The sequence below is a fragment of the Physeter macrocephalus genome, chromosome 4 (genome assembly GCF_002837175.3).
Source record: "Physeter macrocephalus isolate SW-GA chromosome 4, ASM283717v5, whole genome shotgun sequence".
NCBI lineage: Eukaryota > Metazoa > Chordata > Mammalia > Artiodactyla > Physeteridae > Physeter > Physeter macrocephalus.
The window spans coordinates 287605-306417 of record NC_041217.1 but is presented as its reverse complement, the minus strand read 5'-3'; the positions used below and the strand labels follow the sequence as shown (position 1 = coordinate 306417).

Genomic DNA, 18813 nt, shown 5'->3' with positions numbered 1-18813 from the left:
CAGACTCAGAAAGATCCTTTTCGGAGCTGGAGCCTGCTAGGCTGCCCTTCCAAGTTTCCCAAGAGCCCCGACCATTCGGGTTATGAGGCCGCCCTTCCCCGCAGGCAGAAGGCTTAGGAAGCCCGAGTCTGTCTGAGACGAGTATAGGGAAGGGCTCTCAAACTCAGAACGTCGGAGCGTGATTGTCTCCGGAGCTCAGGGAGCGGCCAGGTCGGGGCCAGGTCTGCGGCGGGTCCTCGCTGCAGCGACACCCGCGCTCCTCAGGGCTCGGGCACCCCGGGGCAGCGCCGACGGCCCCTGCCCGGGCCTCTCCAGGGAACACGGAAGTGAAGTAGGAGGTTTACCGGGAGGCTTTCCCATCGCTGCAGGGTCAGGCCCACGTTGGTCTTGGTGTGGACGCGTGACGCGGTTCGTTCCTTTCCCTTGGGCCCAGCTTCCAGAGCTAAGATTTGACTTTAAGCTTGGTCAGAAGAGTTTGGTTTTAATTATCTGCCTTCCTGAACTCCCGATAACGTCACGTTAACAGCTTCCGTGGGGGGTTTCCTAGCCCGCCTCTGGTGTTCTGAGAACTCTGGGCATTTCACAAATGAAAACCAGCCCCGTTCCCGCCCCGTTCCCGCCCCTTCCAGGGTTTCCGTCTGCACTCGTGGTGCTCTTCGCTCTGTTCTTTCATTAGAAACAGGCCCCGACCAATGAGATGGTTATGGGGGAATTCAGGAGGCATGAAAGGAAGGAGCCTGCTTCTTGGTTTTGGAGCATTTTTTAAATTATGGTGCGTCTGGCTCATCTTTCTTTTTACTTTCTGTTTTCTCGTTTGCTTTGGTTTCTAAAGTCTCTGCTGCTGCAGGCCCCATTCACAATGTCTGTGGCCCCCAGCTGGGCCATAAAAGCTGTGAAAGCAACTCCTTCTCTGAGCCGTTTGCCTCTAGCTCAGACACACCGGAGAGCCCGGCCTCAGTGGCCGTCAGGCGTTTGTTTTCAGTGGCAGCAGAGCAGCAGTCTTCAAGCAGAAGTTCCTCCTGAGACGTCCTCACTGGGGCACGTGCCACGGGACGTTGGTCTTAACCTGTAGGCTGCGTAGAAGGCTTGGGCCTCTCCTAAAGTAAATGGTGTCACCATGGGCAGATGAGCCGTTCAGACCCGGCTCGAGAGTGGAGTGAGAGCGCTGCTCCGTGTCCACGGGGGAGCTTGCGGGGAGAGATGGGCTGTTCCCAGAACACAGGCGAGGGGAACCCCCGCTCCTGGCCTCCGAAGGGCGCAGATTGGCTGGGGCCCCAGGCCCCGTGTTCCGGGGCTTCTCCTCAGTCGCTGCTCACGGGGCCGACTCTCAGGCTCTGCTCTGGAGGGTCTTCGATGCCCTCCCCCGGCCTCTGACACCGTCCTTCACTGCCCCCCGCCCCGGCGAGACCACGTAGGCAGGCCCGCCCCGCCCCGCCCCCTGCTCTCCAGACCCACTCCGTGCTTTCCCTGCCCGGACGGAGTCAGCTCTTTAGACTGAGACACAGTGTCCGGGTGATGGTGAACTGCGCTCAGTTTGAGTGACAGGAGGAGGAAGAGGGAAGATGGAAGTTAAGTCTCCACCAGTTCAGCCACTCTGCTCCTTTTACCCAGGAAACCCAACTTTCTCTCCCTAAATCTAACCAGTGTTTGTTCGTCAAACACCAGATTATCTAGGATATCAAGAAATCAAGCAAAACAATAGTTTCTGGAAGTATGATCTAAATACCAAATCCATTTTATCAGAAGCTGGGGATTGAGTCCCAGGTCCCGTACACTTTTAACCCACTTGCCCTCTGGCCTCTAAGAACTGTCTTCTCAGGCTAATTTCTGTTACGGTGAGAACACCGTCTCCCCCAGAAATCCCAGGTGTCTTCCTTCTCTGAGATGATATTGTTTGCTTTATGGCAACCGTGCTACCTCGATGGCCCCAAAGCTTGTTTTCTGAGACTCTCACTCTTCTCTAAGGAGTTAGGTCACCTTCTCGGGACGTGGCTGAGGCGAGTCCTTGCAGGCAATGATAAAAAGCCCGCGGGTTCCAGGGGGCTCCAGGAGTTGGGGGGGCGGGCAGGGGTGGGAGTACGAGAAGGATGGGGGGTGGGCTCGGGGCGAGGCCCGTTTCCTCTGACACCTGGATCAGGTGACAGTCTGCTCGTCACCGCACCTGATGAGAGTGCATCCCAAAGAGCTTGATAACACGCATCTTACATGCCTGAAAAGTACAACAAACGACAGAATGTGCTCTTTGCTTTCAGTTCCCCCGGCAGGTAGAAATGGGCAGCCCCCGTAGGACACACCGCCCTCCGGGCTGGCCTCCGGGGGGGCTTGCCTGCGACTGCCAGGACCCCGTGGGCTTTTTCTGATTGCTGCGTGGCAGTGCTAACCTATTTTCTGCGTCTTTAAGTTTTTGCCTGCTTGTGTCTTGCATCAGCTTCCTCAGTGGAGGCCACTCCGTGTCACCGCATGCGACGCTGCCCTGCGTCTGAGAACTTCCGCTGGTGCGATGGCTCCGCGGTACTTCCAGGCCACCCCAAGTGGGCAAGGGTAGTTACCCGGTGCTCTGATAGGGGTCGGTCAGTGGAGATGAGTAGTATGCTTTGATACGACAGAATGGCTCAGACTGAGGCCTGGGAGAAGCCAAATTTCCCTGCCTTAATGAAAGGAAGAACTCTCTTCACTTAGAGAGGCAACTGCCAGCGTCGGCACAGCGGACTGAAAGCTGGAGATGTAGTAAAATCTCACCCCACCGATCACGTTCTTACAGAGAGGATGTTGCAGCACCCTCAAGTGAGAGCCCACAGCTTGGGCACCACCGAGTCGGTGAACAGACGCGTCTGCCGGTCACGTGGTCAGGCCCCCGTCTGCGCGCTGGGCACGGGTGTGCTTGGGTTTCTGTGGGAGAGGACGACCGAGGCGTGGGGCAAGCTGGCGAGGTTGTAAAGGGCTCGTTCTCTGTGCCTGGGGGAGGGCGTGGGAGGCTCACAGAGGCTCTCCCATGGGGGCGATGGAGCGTGAGAAAGGCCGCTCTGCCCCGAAGCCGCGGAGAGAGGGCGGGCCGGCGCCTGTGAGCTCAGTCCCAGCCCCGCCCTGCCCCGGTCTCCCAGGCCCTGAGTTAGCGTGCTGCTCTGACCGGCGGCCGCCAGTGTGGGGCGTTTGCAGCTGCGAAGTGAGGCGGAGCGGGCAGGGCGTTGCGGCGTCACGGGTCTGGACGCCAGCACAGAGGCTGGTTCCCAGGCCCAGCCCTCCCGAAGCCTGAGCTGTTGGCTGGGTGTTTGGTGAGCCGCGCAGGCCCTGAGGGCGTCACCGGGAGGGGGTGCGGGGAGACCTTGGACGTGTGTGTGCGCGCGCGCGCGCGCGTTTCCCGAGCATCATCTTCCCGTCCGTTTCTGTCGGGAAGTGGCCCCGGCCTCCGCGCTGTTCTCTGTCGCCCCTGCTCCCCGTCTGCCCTGCGCTGCTCAGACGGGCCGTCGGCGCTGCTCGCGCACGGCTTCTCTGCTGCCCCTCCTCGGGGCCTCCCCTACGGGCCCTGCTCTCAGCGGGCCTTCACTTCGGTAGGGCCCCTGCCGTTGCCTGGGCCGGAGTTCGGCCTCAGTTACTCACGGGTCTGGGATGTGTCCCCCTGGGCAGTCGCCCTGGGCTGTGCGTGCCCCCCGCGCCCCCCAGGCACCACCAAGGCCAGCTCTCCGCACTGAGCCGGCCGGTGGGCATGGCCACGCGGGGAACCCCAGCGCCACTGAGCACACGGGAAGCGTTTTTATATATTAAGTACTTCTTGAGACGTGGCTAAAATTTAGTTTCTTTTTTGACAAAAGTCTTCAAGTCAGAGAAAAACAACCCTTAGTTAATGTTGGTAAAAGCAGTGATCGATGGTATGGGATATTATAAATGTGAGACAGGAGAATTCCTGAATCCCAGACTCACACGTTTTAGGGTGCCCGATTCCAGCGTGGGAGAACGTTACAGACACAGCGCACGGTCTCTTACCGGTGCCTCCGCCTCAGATGGGACGCGTCTTCACGTTAAAAAGCCCATGGTTAGTGGTGCTTAACCTGGGCCGCATGATGGGTCACCTGGGGGACTTATTACAATTCGTAGAAGAAGGCGCAGCTCTAGGCCTGTGGAGAGAGAACCTTCCAGACTGAGGTTAGGCTGAGGACGTTTTGGAAAAGCCCACGAGGGAATTGATGAATGGAAGCCCCGGGTTCAAGACAGAAGTCCACAGGGAAAAGCCACCTTGCAGCGAGGTGGCCTGGTCAGTCCCTCCGGCCAGCAGTGCTGGTGCTCTGCCCCCCGGACGGCTTCAGGGCGCGGTATGTGGGGCCGTCACGTGGTGTGACCTTCAACAGAGCGGTGTCCCCAGGCGACGCCCAGAGGAGCAGCGGTTCGCTGCTCCTGCTTAGGTAATCGGCCTGGTTTCTCATCTTCCTTCTTCTGTCTGCCCTTGAGGATTTTGTTATTCTTTAACACCTCAAAGGAGGAAAAAAAGATACATTTATATCAATTGAGGTTTTTTTTTTGGCCTCAGTTCTTTTTATAAAAAAGTGGAGATAGAGGGTAAAGGTCATCTGTGATTAAAAATAAATGTAAAACCGGCATAATCGTAGTTGTTTGCAGCGACCATAGGTAACCGAGCTCAGAGGTCAAATCTGTAAACTCCTTTCTTCTGAGATCTCAGTAGTTTGTTACTCTTTTCGTTTTTTTACCACCATCCTAGGGACGGGGGTTGGCCTTTCCCCCGCTCTCCTCTCCCTTCACTAGGGACCTGGGAGGAAGTGGGGACCGTCCTGGACCTTCACAGCCATGGATACCGTGTGCACACGGGCAGGGCCGAGGGTGTGAGTGGAGGGAGATGGGTAGAATGGACGCTGAGATCCAGAGAGGCAGCCTGTCGCACAGGCCCAGGCAGTCTTGGGACACAGGACGGCTTGGTAGGTGGCAGGGCGGGTGATCATTTCACGCGTTGCTGGACTCTGGTTTAATGAGATGTGCTCCCAAAGCCTCAAGTCTCGCAAGTTGTGGGCACAGGCGTGGGCGCTTAGCCGAGGAGCCTTTTCTCACACTGTGAGGCTGCACCCCTGTCTTCAGCCGTGAAGCTGAGACATCTGATTTGAGAGTACATTTGTAAACGGAAATGATAAATGTCAGTCCCTTGCTAATGCTGATTTTTTTGTTTGTCTCTTCTTTCTCCAGCATGAACGACTTTCTAGGTAAGACCTTGCCTGCCTCACACTCGTGAGTAGACGCATGTGTGGTTGCACGCGGCTTGGCCTAGTCTAACAGCCTCTCTCCATCCTCCTGTCTCGCTTCCACAGCCCCACAGTCACGAGCGGCTCCCTTGGGCCTCGCACGGGCCCCTCTGTCCAGTCACGCTGCATCCCACCTCCGTGCTGGTTCCCCGAGCGCCACGCGCGCCCCCCCAGCCAGGGCTAGGGAGACGTTAGTGTCCTCCCCTTTGTGTAGCGCACAGATGGCTGGACAGACAGTCTCAGGGGCGGGATGGAGGTACAGAAGGGCTCAGGGCAGAGGAGAGGCCGGCCTGACCGGCTGGTCAGGGAACCTGACACAGTGCCCTGTACCCACATGGGGCCCAGGAATAGTTTATCCAGTGAACCAAAGACCTGTTCTGCAATTGCTGGAAAGTTAAGCATATCAGAGTTTGGGGAATGAGCCTCTGTAGTTTTTCACCTAGTACCTAAGGGTACAAAATTGATCTTTCTGAAGAATAAAATAAAATAATAGAGACTGGGACTTCCGTGGTGCAGGTGCAGTGGTTAAGAATCCGCCTGCCAATGCAGGGGACAGGTTCAAGCCCTGGCCTGGGAAGATCCCACATGCTACGGAGCAGCTAAGCCCCTGCACCACAACTACTGAGCCTGCGCTCTAGAGCCCGTGAGCCACAGCTACTGAGCCTTTGCTCTGGAGCCCGCGCGCCACAACTACTGAGCCTGCGTTCTAGAGCCTGTGAGCCACAACTACTGAGCCTGCACGCCTAGAGCCGTGCACCACAACTACTGAGCCTGCGCGCCTAGAGCCCGCGAGCCACAGCTACTGAGCCCGTGCTCTAGAGCCCGCGTGCCACAACTACTGAGCCTGCGCTCTAGAGCCTGTGAGCCACGACTACTGAGCCTGTGCGCCTAGAGCCCGTGCTCCGCAGCAAGGGAAGCCACTGCAATGAGAAGCCTATGCACTGCAGCGAAGAGTAGCCCCTGCTCGCTGCAACTAGAGAAAAGCTCGCGTTCAGCAACAAAGACCCAATGCAGCCAAAAAAATTAATTTATTAGTTAATTAATTAAAAAATAATAGAGAATGTGGAGCCAGAGTTTGACTCTCCCATTTAAGAGGAGATTGGGAAGATGTAGTTACAGGATACCATAGGGCAAATGAGTTTCATAATTTGTTTAATAATTGAGCTGGTTCTACCTTATTAATATATTTTAAAATTTACAAACTTGCATGTATTCTTCCTGTGCTTGCCCTCTCACCAAGCACCAGCTTAGGATAAATATAACTTCCAACTAACCCAGCAGAAAATTCGTTTTGCAAAATTGGTGGAGAGTGGCGTTTTGCTACAGTTAATTTCTTGTGAACTCTGTTACATTGTAATGGCCATTTGTGAAAATAAATTTCCCTGCAGACCTCAAAATATGCTATAAAACTGTAGCAATTAAAACAGTGAGATTCTAGAACACAGTCGACAGCCCCCAAAAGTCATGTATGACTTTCCAACTCACTGGGGAAAGAATCATTCTAATTACATAAACTTTAAAATCTCTGCTATTGAAAGAGACAAAAAGTAAAGTGGAGAAAAACATTTTTTGCAACCTATGTTAGATAGTTTTAAAAGCCCCAGTATATGTAGGATGCTCCTGCAATATAATGAGGCAAAGATTAACAAAGGCTATGAATAGGCCCTTCAAAAACTAAGATAAATAATCAAAGATATTGAACCTCCATAATGATTTTAAAGCATTAAAATTAACAACAGGGGCTTCCCTGGTGGCGCAGTGGTTGAGAGTCCGCCTGCCGATGCAGGGGACGCGGGTTCGTGCCCCGGTCCGGGAAGATCCCACATGCCGCGGAGCAGCTAGGCCTGTGAGCCATGGCCGCTGGGCCTGCGCGTCCGGAGCCTGTGCTCCGCAATGGGAGAGGCCACAGCAGTGAGAGGCCCGCGTACCGCAAAAAAAAAAAAAAAAAAAAAAAAAAAAAAAAAAATTAACAACAAGATATTTCTCCTGTTGGATTGAAAAGTTTTAAACCTCTCTAGAGGGCAGTATGGTAACATATATATCTGCATTTAAAATATTGTTTATCTTTTGACCAAACAGTTCCACTGCTAAGATTTTATCCTAAGAAAATAACAAATACACTAAGATTTACAGACAAGTCTCGTTGTAGCATTATTTATAGTAGCTAAAAAATTTAAAACAATATGTGTCTATCAATAGAGGATTAAACTGTCATACAGCCATACAGTGGAAGGCTACGCAGTCATTTTTTTTTTAATGAGGCAAATGTGTTTTTACTTACATGGTGAGATACCTGCAGTCGTGAGTGCGTAGGTGTAGGGGAGAGGAGGGGGAGTCAGACTGCAGAAGGTATTCTCTGGTTTTATTTACAGAAATATTTATTTTGACATCCATGTTGAACATCCTGCAAGGATGTGAACTGAACTGTTGGTAGAGATTGTTCCCTGGGCAGGACCGTGGAGTGACTTTCACTTTCTATTTTAGACACTTTAGTTCCAATACTTAAACCGTTCAACATGCATGTAGTACTTTTGCAGTCAGGAAAGTCAATAAAGAGATTTCTATTTACAGAAGATTTTTTAACTATAAGAAGGAAAAGAATGTAGTAGAAAATGTTGTAGGACTGAGCATCTCTGTGAGGAAAAGGCAGCCCTTGGGGTCATCAGCAGCTTTGCCCCCCACCCCTGCTCGGCCTCTTCTGGTACCTAGTCCACCCCCACCCCCACCCCCGCGTGGCCCCTGCAGGACAGGAACGCAGGCGGAAGCTCCACAGCTGGGACTCTTCACACCGTCCCGGTTCAGGGGTAGAGCCCTGGAGGGCGGGTTTGCACGTGGCCCTTCCGTGGGCCTCCTTTTAGCTTGGAAAGAGCAAAGTCCCAGAAAAATAGGAACCGGTGTGAAGGATCAGGGTGAGAGTCATCCGTCCACTTAAGCAGGAGGTCAGCTGAGAGGCCCTTCCACTCACGGACCAGTCAGTACTGGAACGAAGCCACCGTCCGCCCCAAAAGTGCAGTTGCTACGAGACATGAAGTCCTGTCACAGGTGTGGCATCCAGAGGAGAGGGTGGAACGCGAGCTGCCCCGGCACCGGGTGGCGCCCCCGGCACCTCTGGGGTTCCAGCCGGCCTGCTGAGCCCAGGTTGCCATCCTCACCCACCCCTGCTTGCAGCTCCAGGCCCATGTGTTTCTGGCTCATTGGCACTTCATTGGAACCATTTTCTAAGAGCCACTGAGATCCCAGAAACTTTTGCGTTCAAAAGCGTGCTCTTGAGGGAAGCTGTTGGGCCCTAAGCTAATTGGAGAAGCTCTGCGATGGCTGTCACAGCGCCGACCTCCCGCGTCAGCTCCGTCCCGGGTGGGCGCTGGCCTCCTCCCCCGAGCAGTGCGCTCGGCAGGCGGGGAGGCCCGGGCCTGTTCTGGCCACAGCGGTCAAGCGCATCTTAGGGAAGGCGCCCCCTGCCCTTCAGCATCACCTCCCTCCGCCTTTTCGTTCTCGGAAGCCACTTGTACCTTTACCGTGTCTCCCACAGGTTGGAATTGGGAGGCAGTGACGCCAGCAGCGAGCGGGCTTCGGCCAGAGCCCGCCGGGAGGCCCGCGAGGCCCGCCTGGCCACCCTGAGCAGCCGCGCGGGGGAGGACAGCAGCAGGGGCTACAGAAAGGTGGGGGCTCCCGGGTCCCCGCGCAGGGGTCCCCTCCAGTCGACCCTCCTGCCTCTTCCCGCTGAGAGGCGGGAGGGAAGGCGCTCCAGCGACAGGTGCTGACGGCCAGCACGTTTACCCCCTCTCAACCAGCTGAATGAAGAGCCCTTCACGTATCGCTTTCAGTGCAGTAAAAGCGCACCTAAATCAGATATTTAGAGGTGTAGGAAAAAGTAAGGGTCAAGAATTGTGGAAAGGGAAATAAGAGTAATGCTGGTTGCCTGGGCCCAGAGAATCACTTGATGGACTCTGATATTTTTAACAAACACGTGCTTTTAATGAGGTCCGGTGAACATCAACCAGATGCTTCTTGGCAATGGTAAATAATAACAATCTGGTTTGGGGGGTTTCCATCACTTTATGGTTCGTTTCCTTTGGTTCTTGAGGGAGAGAACCCAGCTCCAGGGGCCGGCTCAAAAACCTTCCCTTTCAAATGCTTGAGATGCCAGGAAAAACTTTTTTGTTAAGAAAACGTTTGTTTTGTTGAGCAGAACTTGGCTAAGATAGATACACAGGAGGGCGGCTCCAAAAGGAAACCCCTTTTGTGTGGGAACCCCGTCTTTAAGCCATGCGAATGCCCTCCCTGCTGGAGGTAGTGGACGGACTTCCCCTCCCCACCCCTACCTCCTGGGGATGAACGCTGTTGACAGTGGAGCATCATTTGTGTTCAGCACCTAGGACCTCACGGTTCCAGCAGCAGGAGAGCCAGAGCCCTTGGCTGAATATCCTCTGTCCCTGGGCCCTTCTGTCTCCCTGCTCCGCCCACAGGGTGGGGACCTGACTCCCTCTTCTCCCTCCCCCAGCTCTACGAGAGCGCCCTTACCGAAAACCAGAAACTGAAGACAAAACTTCAGGAGGCCCAGCTCGAGCTGGCAGACGTGAAATCCAAGCTTGAGAAGATGGCCCAGGTGAGGAGGGGGAGGGGGGAGGGGGCGAGGTAGTCAGGTCAGCCGTCCTCAGAGACTTGGTTTGGGGTTCAAACCGCGTTGAACTTAAAATTGGAAATTGATGGTCCAGTGGACCATTCCTGGCGCCCGAGTGCTAGTAATTACTCTTACGGGTTATCTGCTCATTTCGTAGCGGAGAGCGTGGGCCAGCGTCAGGGCTTGGTCGTGGGCAGTGTGTGCCCCCTGCCTTGTCGGTCGTGGTTTGGTCACAGCAAACCCAGGACGAAGCTTTCGTTGGGACGTTGTGTTCTGTCCTGCAGCACCTGTGCCAGAACAAGGAGCCAGATAAAGCTCTTCCTCTCGCTGCCCGGCCTGGTTTAATTAGTGACACATAGCGGGTGGTGCACTCATCACCAGGGAGATAGACTCTCACTGAAGGCTGGCGCGAGCCCTGTCTTGGCTTATTGCTGGGTCGGCAGGAAGCCGCCTGGAGGCCTGGGGATGAGAATTTGGACTGTTACCGGGAAGCCGAGCTGAAGAGCAGAGCTGGCTCTCCGTTCCGCCCCAGGGTGGGATCCAAAAGCAGAGGCGAAAACGCTGGGATCAACGGCAGTGAGCATGTGGGGCTCGGGGCAGTGCCCTCCCAACACCCCCGGGCAGGCAGGGCTGCTGGCGCTCGAGGGGCCGCGCTTTCCTGAAGGGCTCGGCCAGCGCAGAGTGGGCCTGTCCTGGGGGCTGCCCGTCATCGTGGAGGGGCCCCGCCTGGTTGTGGCGGCCGGGCCCAACTCGGTCCTGAACCGGCACGGGCTGGTCCTGCGAGGAGCCACGGCCCGCCCGCCCCGCTCCCTCCTCTGCAGAAGCCCCAACAGTGCATCCTTTGAGCTTTGGGGTCTCGGCTTTGGAGTCGCGAGCCGGGGACACTGATTGCACAGAGGGCGTTGAAAGTAAACTCAGCCTTTTAGTCGCCGGGGAAGAGCATTGACTTTCTAGCCAACTGCTTTGCTGGGTGTGTTGGAATATACTGAGTTTTGCCAAATACAGGTTACTGGAATTCAGAAGAAACGGTGGTGCTACAGACCAAGCCTCTGCTCTTTACCAAAATTGGACTGTTGGGCAGGGCAGTGGAGGGGAGGCCTGTCGACCCCACACATCCGTGTGGTAACAGTTACCACGTGCACACACGGCGTGTTCCCGTGAAAGGTCCACCCGAACTCTGAGGGTTAGGGTTAAAACAGAGCAAAACAAAATTAGTTCTTTGTCGAAGTGAACTAGTTCAGATCTCTTTGTGTAGGTGAAGCAAGTAGTGAAATCGGCCCACCTTCTATGCTGCTCAGGCTTAGGGAAGAGAGGCTTGTGGTGCAGACGAGCCGCGGCTGTGACCTTCAGAGCAGACGGTGAGAGCCCAGGACAGAAGCCAGAAATCCCAGTTTACTGCCAGTTCTGGCTAGTCCTTAATTTTTTGAAAAAGAAACCTCCTCAGTAAGACCAGCGTAATTTCTGTACTTATTAAATGTTTCCGTGCCTGGTGCTAGGCACGGAAACAGTAGTCACTCTGTCATCATTAACTGTCTGTTGATTGTAAGAAATTCTGCCCAAAAGGGACTCAGGGGTCATTTCCCTGCCCTGTTTAAGAGTCGTTCCCTGAAACTGATTTCTACTTTGTAGCTGTGGCGGCTAAATGTTTTTAGCCCCTCTGCAAAATTTATATTAAAAGTAGAAGATGAGGGCTTCCCTGTCGGTTCAGTGGTTGAGGGTCCGCCTGCCGATGCAGGGGACGCGGGTTCGTGCCCCGGTCCGGGAAGATCCCACGTGCCGCGGAGCGGCTGGGCCCGTGAGCCATGGCCGCTGAGCCTGCGCGTCCGGAGCCTGTGCTCCGCAACGGGAGAGGCCACGACGGTGAGAGGCCCGCGTACCGCAAAAAAAAAAAAAAAAAAAAAAAAAAAAAGTAGATGATCCAGAATAAAGTTCTAATCTTAACTGGAAGCCCAGTGTATAAGACAGTAAAAGTTCTGTTCAAAGCAGGGCAGGTCCCATGAATGGGCCCCTGAGAGGCTCTGGCAGCCCGTCCTCCTTGAAAATCACAGCCTCGGTCTCCAAAACAGAAGGAGCAGAGCGGGAAGGGGTCGCTCAGAAGAGTGCCTGGCGCTCAGGCTTTTACAGGAGAAAAGGCACTTTCATTTCCTCTGGGCCTGAGATTCCAGAAAGAGGTGAGGGAGGGGCCGTGAGGGGGGAGAAGATGGTTGGCCTTGAAGTGTGTATGTGTGTCATGGCTTCAGGAAGAGGGGGAATTGTAGTGTATATTTGCCACCTCTAGGATAAATTAATAAAGAAGAGAAGCTATATAAATTACTAATTATTTGACATAGAAAATAAGTATAATGTGACTTGCCATCCGTCATGCTAGAGCCAAAAGTAAATTTTCAGAAATACAGACTTGCTCAAATCACCCCTCTGATGGAAAGACTTTAATGGCTCCACACTTAAGAATGAATGATTCAGAGGCCCTACATGTTTTGCCTTCTATCAAGCTTGCCCTGTGCTCCCTGTACTAGGTCCTCTCCAGCCACTTGGCGCTCACAGAATGGGTCAGAATTAAATACGATGCTGAAACTCTTGGGCCAAGTGACAGAGAGGAATGTCCATTGGTTCCCATGAAAACTCAGAATCCGAATACCCAGAGGATACTGAATGGATTTCACTATAACTCAGCTTTTGCATAGCTGAGAACTCTTCTAGCATAGACACTAATCCACCGCACTTGGAATTCTTGCTATTTGAAGAAGGAAATCTCACCTGACAGATGGATTAATATTCAGGCAAACTGTATTTGCACAGCTGCAGAGTCTTTCTCAAATAAGATGTTTGAGCTCTCCTCTCTTTATGTAGGAAATCTGATGACCAGGTGAAAATATTAAACCATTTAGACAGAGCCTGGGGAACTGTGGGAAGCACCATGTCCATTAAGGAACATTATTTATAAAAATTCCTTGAAAGGTTTCCCTCATCTTTCTGGTGTGTGTGGTGTGTGTATATGTATTGTGTGTGTATATGTATTGTGTGTATGTGTTACGTATGTGTGATGTGTATATGTGTGGTGTGTATATGTATTGTGTGTATGTGTTGTGTATATATATGTTTTGTGTGTGTGGTGTATATGTATTGTGTGTGTATATATGTTGTGTGTGAAGGGTTTGTGTATGTATTGTGTGTATGTGTTGTGTATATATGTTTTGTGTGTGTGGTGTATATGTATTGTGTGTGTATATATGTTGTGTGTGAAGGGTGTGTATGTATTGTGTGTGTATGTGTTGTGTGTGTGTGGTGTGTATATGTGTTTGTGGTGTGTATATGTATTGTGTGTGTGTGGTGTGTATATATATGTGTGTGTGTAGTGTGTGAAGGGTGTGTGTTTGTGGTGTATGTATATCTATTGTATGTGTGTGTGTTGTGTGTATATATTGTGTGTGTGTGTGGTGTGTATGTGGTGTGGATATGTATTGTGTGTGTGGTGTGGATATATGGTGTGTGTGTGTGGATATGTATTGTATGTGTTGTGTGTATATAATGTGTGTGTATGGTGTATATGTATTGTGTGTATATATATGTTGTGTGTGAAGGGTGTGTGTATGTGTGGTGTGTATATGTGGTGTGTATATGTATTGTGTGTATATGTTGTGTGTGAAGGGTGTGTGTTTGTGGTGTGTGTATATGTATTGTATGTGTATGTGTTGTGTGTATATAATGTGTGTGTGTGGTGTGTATATATGGTATGTGTGTGTGTGTGTGTGTGTGGTAACGCCGTTGCACTTGTGACCGTGTTACACTTCTGGGAGCACTGCTGCTGCCTCCACTCCCGGCAGGGATTCTGTGAACTCTGAAGGGCGGCGACTTCGTCTCTGTGATATCAGGACCTGTGGGTTGGGCCACATGTCCGGTGGGGCTGGACTAGACGGGCCCTCTGGCCCTGAGACGCTCCAGTAACAATGTGTTCCTTCCGTTTGCACCAGCAGAAACAAGACAAGACCGCCGACCGGTCTTCGGTGCTGGAGATGGAGAAGCGGGTGCGTGTGCATGGGGGGTAGGACACCGTCTGAAGGAGGCGGGAGCCTGCGCGTCCCATACCAGGGGACGCCTCGTTCTCTCTGTCTGACTCTGGATAACAGTTTGGTCGCTGGTGCTTTGGCCTCCTCAGAGCTCGGGGCGGGAGGGTCCTCAGGGGGCTGTCCGCGTCGCCCTGGGAAAGCAGAACCACGCAGGCTCGCCCGCCACGGCGTGTGGTCCAGGCCTCTGGACCCTTCCCGTCCCTTTGAACAGAGGGGGAGCTTCAGCAGGATCCTCTGCCCCAGGTCGAGGTCTTAGGACTCCAGCCCTAAGAAGAGCAGACAGTCTGCTGGCCCTGACTGAGGTGGGGCAGCTCTGGGCCAACTGCTGACCCCCCCTCGACCACACTCAGAGTGTCTTTCTGGGGGTTGACATTCTCGGGTCGGGAAAGCTCAGATTTATCGATGAACCCTAGCTTTGACTTGACCCTGGGCGTATAATGGGTTCCCATCTCCCCTGATTGTGTTTAATTTGGAAAGCAGCTAAGTTTTAAGTTTTATTCCCATGGCTTTGGGGTCCGGATAAGTCGGGGGTGGGGTGGGGGGCAGGGTTTTGACTCCTTTCCAAATCTGTCAGATGTTCAGCAGTTGCGTTGTGTTGAACAGGAGAGGCGAGCCTTGGAGCGGAAGATGTCGGAGATGGAGGAGGAGATGAAGGTATGGAGAGGCGCGCTTGCCGTGTGCCTGCACCCAGGCCTGCGGGGTGGGTCACGGGCAGCCCGTGAGGGATGCGGGCAAGCTGAGGACGAGGCGAGCCTGTGCGCGCTCCCCAGCCTGGCTCTCGGCTCACCCGGCGCCGCTGGGGCCCCTCACAGCCTCTCTGGGGACAGACGTGGCCTTTGGTGTCAGGGGATGTCGTCCAGCAGGCTGGAGGCAGACCTGAGCGGAACTCGTAAGGTTTTCTCAGCAGCAGCTTCAGCCCGAGGGAGGGACAGGTGGGAGGCTGAAGCCGGGTTCCCAGCTCCTGGCCCCGGGGGAAGGCACGCAGGCTGACGGTCCCGTTGGCCGCCTGCCCCCGCCCTTGCCCCTGGGATATTCAGCCACGTCTCCCGCCCCGGGACCTGTGGCCACCACCCCCTCCGTCAGCCCTCGGGGGACGGTCACCGTCGAGGCAGGGAGTCCTGGGAGCCACACTCGCGCTGCCCAGGGGAGGGGGAGAGGGAAGGGGCTGTGGGAGTGCATGGGACCCGGGCCTTGGGGCTGCAGCGCGTGGGGCCGTGCCACGGTGGCTGGGTGCCGCTTGGCTGATTTCCTCTCTCGGCGGATCTTCACCCGTGAAACACGTGCCTCTGGCTCCCGGGAGGGTGAGCAGAGCCCTCGGGCCAGGAGCCCTCTGGGAGAGACGTTTATTGCTCCCGTGGCCTGGGAAGGTTGGTTCTCTACTGAAAAAAGTTGCTCAGGGCTCAGCAGGGTCCAGTGCCCGGAATCCTGTTGGGTCTGCGTGGCTGCTGCACGAGGGAGGGGCAAGCCCTGTGCGCGCTCCACGCTCTCCACCCCGGACGCGCCGGGACGCCCGCACGCAGCGTCAGGCAGTGCCGCCTGCATCTCAAGAACAGCCAGAGCAAAAGTAGCTGGTGGTTGCTTCTCCAGCTGCTGGTTTCTCCAGACCCACCTCACCGGCCGCTCAGAGCACGTTCGCGGGCTGGACAGGTCTGGATGGCAGGTCCCCGGCTCACGGTTGTGCAGGGGCTCCTCCATTTTTGAAGCCCTTGCGTTATACTGTCTGCTGGCAACTAACAGGATGCTCATTAAGAAATGGCCCAAACGCCGATCAGGAGCGTGGATAAGGCCCGAGCTGTTGCCTCGTAGGGTCCTTGAGGGCCCAGGCCGCCTCGTACCCTCTAGCCGGGAGGTGCTTTCTCATCCATTCAGCCCCACACGAGGGCCGGATCACAAGCCGAAGGGGAGCAGCTGGGTTCCCCCCGACCCCCGATTTCCGCTCCGAGTACAGAGGCGCCAGGCACCCTTGGGGCCATGGGCTGGGGCAGGTGCGTCTTTCTGTCTCATTAGCCTCTCGGGCTGAGATTTCATGAACGAGGTCGTGAGTCCTTTTCTTTCCTCAGTGGAGATCAGGTACACTGAAGCTTGTGCCCCGCTCAGCCCTGGGTCGTGTGCCGGCCCACCTCAAATTCAGGCGGAGCTTGGCCATGACCGTCTAGGCCCCAGACCAGTGGGTATACAGAATGAAAGCCAATCTTCTTTTTTTTTTGGTACGAGGGCGTCTCACTGTTGTGGCTTCTCCCGTTGCGGAGCACAGGCTCCGGACGCACAGGCTCAGCGTCCATGGCTCTCGGGCCCAGCCGCTCCGCGGCACGCGGGATCTTCGCGGACCGGGGCACGAACCCGCGTTCCCTGCATCGGCAGGCAGACTTAAAAACATCATGTATAATAGAGCCAATAAAAGCCTGAAAGGGCATTTACCAAAGCATTGCCAGTGGTGCTAAGTGGGGAAAGGCTTGAATGATTTTTTTTTTTTTTTTTTTTTTTTTTTTTGTGCGGTACGCGGACCTCTCATTGCTGTGGCCTCTCCCGTTGCGGAGCACAGGCTCCGGACGCACAGGCTCAGCGTCCATGGCTCTCGGGCCCAGCCGCTCCGCGGCACGCGGGATCCTCCCGGACCGGGGCACGAGTCCGTGTCCCCTGCATCGGCAGGCGGACTCTCAACCACTGCGCCACCAGGGAAGCCCCCCAATCTTCTTTTATTTAAAAAATTTCTTCATGAGTCAGCTGCCCTTGTTCTGCATTGCCAGTCACAGACCCCTGGGGGAGAAGCTCCTGCCGGCTCAGCCCTGAGCATGTTTGCTCAGCTTGAAGCCCGGCCAAGTGAGCAGACAGCCCCGCCCCACCCAGGGACTGGGGGGGACGTGCCAGCCGCCCGCCAGCCAACCTTAGGGTGTTTGCGCCTGGACCCTCTTTGGGGACAGAGACTTCAGACGTACAGACTCAAGCATCGTGAAACTGGTGTGCTGGCCTGCAGGAGGCTCAGGGGAAGCTTGGTCAGCTTTCAGGCCCTTCACGCAGACGGCAGTCTGGGGACATGCGTGTATGCTCGGTAGCCAGCCGCGGTACAGGTGCTGGTCACACCCGGGGCCCAGTGCGCTGAGGGCGAGTGGACCCGGTTCAGTCTGTATGCTCAGATCCTGCAGGCATGGTCCACAGGGAGCAGGGGCTGACCTCCAGTGAACGCTGAGGAGTCGGGGGGCGCTCAGGGACAGGAAGGGACTCAGGCCTGTTCCCCGACTCCGGGGACCATGGGGTGGGCTCGCCCGCGGGGCGCGGGGCTCCGTGGTGGCGACACAGGCTGCGCCTTTCTGGTCTTTACCTGGGAAGGTAGGTGTTTATGGACTCTCCCCATGAGAAGAGCACGCGGGCTGGGCCGGAGCGGGCTCGGTGCCAGCATGCCTGCGTCAGGCCCGAGAGCGTTCCCGTGGCGGCCCCCTCCCGTGCCGCCTCGCCTCCCCGCAGGCCCTCCGTGCGAGGAGCCCGGCAGCCAGTGCCCCGTGAGGTTGCTCTGGGATTTTTCGTTTTCCTCGCCCTGGCGGCCTCCCCGGCCACCCCGCTCTGCGCCCTCCCGCCGCCTCCCCGCCATGCCTTGTTCTCAGCCTCGCTCCCGCGGCAGCTTCCTGCCTTTATGGCCACGTTGTTCCCCTCCGCCTGCCTGCGCTCACACGTCCGCGGGAATCGTCCTCGTAGTTGAACGTTCCCCCCGGAGCCGAGGGCCTTGAGGGCTTTGGCCCCGTGCCAGCCCCATGGAAGCGTGAGAGTCGGGGGCTCTCCACTGCTTCTTAAACTCGGTCCCGCAGGCCGCACCGCGGCCCCCTCTCCTCTCCCGGCCGCTCCAGGCTGCTCGAACCGTGTGGCTGCCCCCCTTTTCCCAAGGTGGCGATTCTCCCTCTGGGGAAGGAGATGCGGCCGCTTGTCTCTGCTTGTTTTTCCTTTTGACTCTTTCATCTTCGTGCTGCCTTTCCTTTCCTGCTTCTTTCACTCCCCAACAGCTACAACTCCTCCCATCTTTCCTTTCTGCCCCTCCTGTCCACGCGGGCAGGAGAGACTTCCTCTGTGCCCGGCCACCTGTCTGTAGTCACCACAGCCCAGTCTGCGAAGCCCCGTTCGCATGGCAAGACCGCGTTCTCTCTCCCGGAGCTGGTGGCCTCAGCTTCAGGGTCAGAGAACTCTTAGGAAGGGCTAGTGACAGGAAGCAGGCCGGGATGGGACTCCATTTATTGCCGGCTTTAGATCCTTCGTGGGACACAGGGATTGGGAAGCATGGCTTTGGGCGGGTTGTTCTGTTCCATTTGCAACACGTGCTAACAGCTGGACTGGCGAGGGTATCGGTCACCGGTCCATCTTCGTTGGACACGACGCCCTCCACCGTTGTGCAGAGCTGTGCTTCCACGCAGGAGGCTGTCTGTGGCAGCTTTAAGTAGCTCCCAGCCTCTTTGTGAGCCGGGCAGAGACAGTATAGCCTGCCATGGGTTCCCTGGTGCATACCCTCCCGGAGCAGGTGGGGGCAGGTTGGCAGTTCTTGATCCTGGAACAGGCGTCCCGGCAGCAGAGGAGGCCTGGTGGTGATGCTTCCAGGAAAGGTAGAGGGCCTTCTGTAGGTGCGCCTCCCACAGAAAACACTTCAACAACAGGCCTCTCTTCTTTGCCTCCTTCCATTTTTTAAAATGAGAAATAAACGAGGTAATAGAAAGACGCAGAAAGAAAACAAGTGGGAGTAGGGGGCCGAGTATGGGGGGAGGAGGAGAGAAGCCGAGAGCAGGGCAGCAGCTGGACTTGGGAGAAGCTCCGGGGGCCCTGGGCCGGCCCCCCCCCCCCCCCCCCCCCCCCCCCCCCCCCCCCCCCCCCCCCCCCCCCCCCCCCCCCCCCCCCCCCCCCCCCC

The 18813-nt window shown here is 55.6% G+C and overlaps 1 protein-coding gene across 11 annotated transcripts in view; it reads left to right on the top strand.

The window, feature by feature from the left end:
• The window catches only part of PPP1R12B (protein phosphatase 1 regulatory subunit 12B), a 221015-nt gene that overhangs the window by 192380 nt on the left and 9822 nt on the right, over positions 1 to 18813 (top strand). For 10 of the 11 annotated variants that reach the window (XM_028488226.2, XM_028488215.1, XM_028488214.1 and 7 more), the window contains 5 exons: positions 5188 to 5204; positions 8773 to 8902; positions 9745 to 9849; positions 13836 to 13889; positions 14535 to 14585. In XM_028488226.2, coding sequence (XP_028344027.1) covers positions 5188 to 5204; positions 8773 to 8902; positions 9745 to 9849; positions 13836 to 13889; positions 14535 to 14585 — 357 coding nt within the window. The remainder of the gene's footprint in view (positions 1 to 5187; positions 5205 to 8772; positions 8903 to 9744; positions 9850 to 13835; positions 13890 to 14534; positions 14586 to 18813) is intronic. The other variant, XM_028488212.2, reaches the window with a different exon arrangement.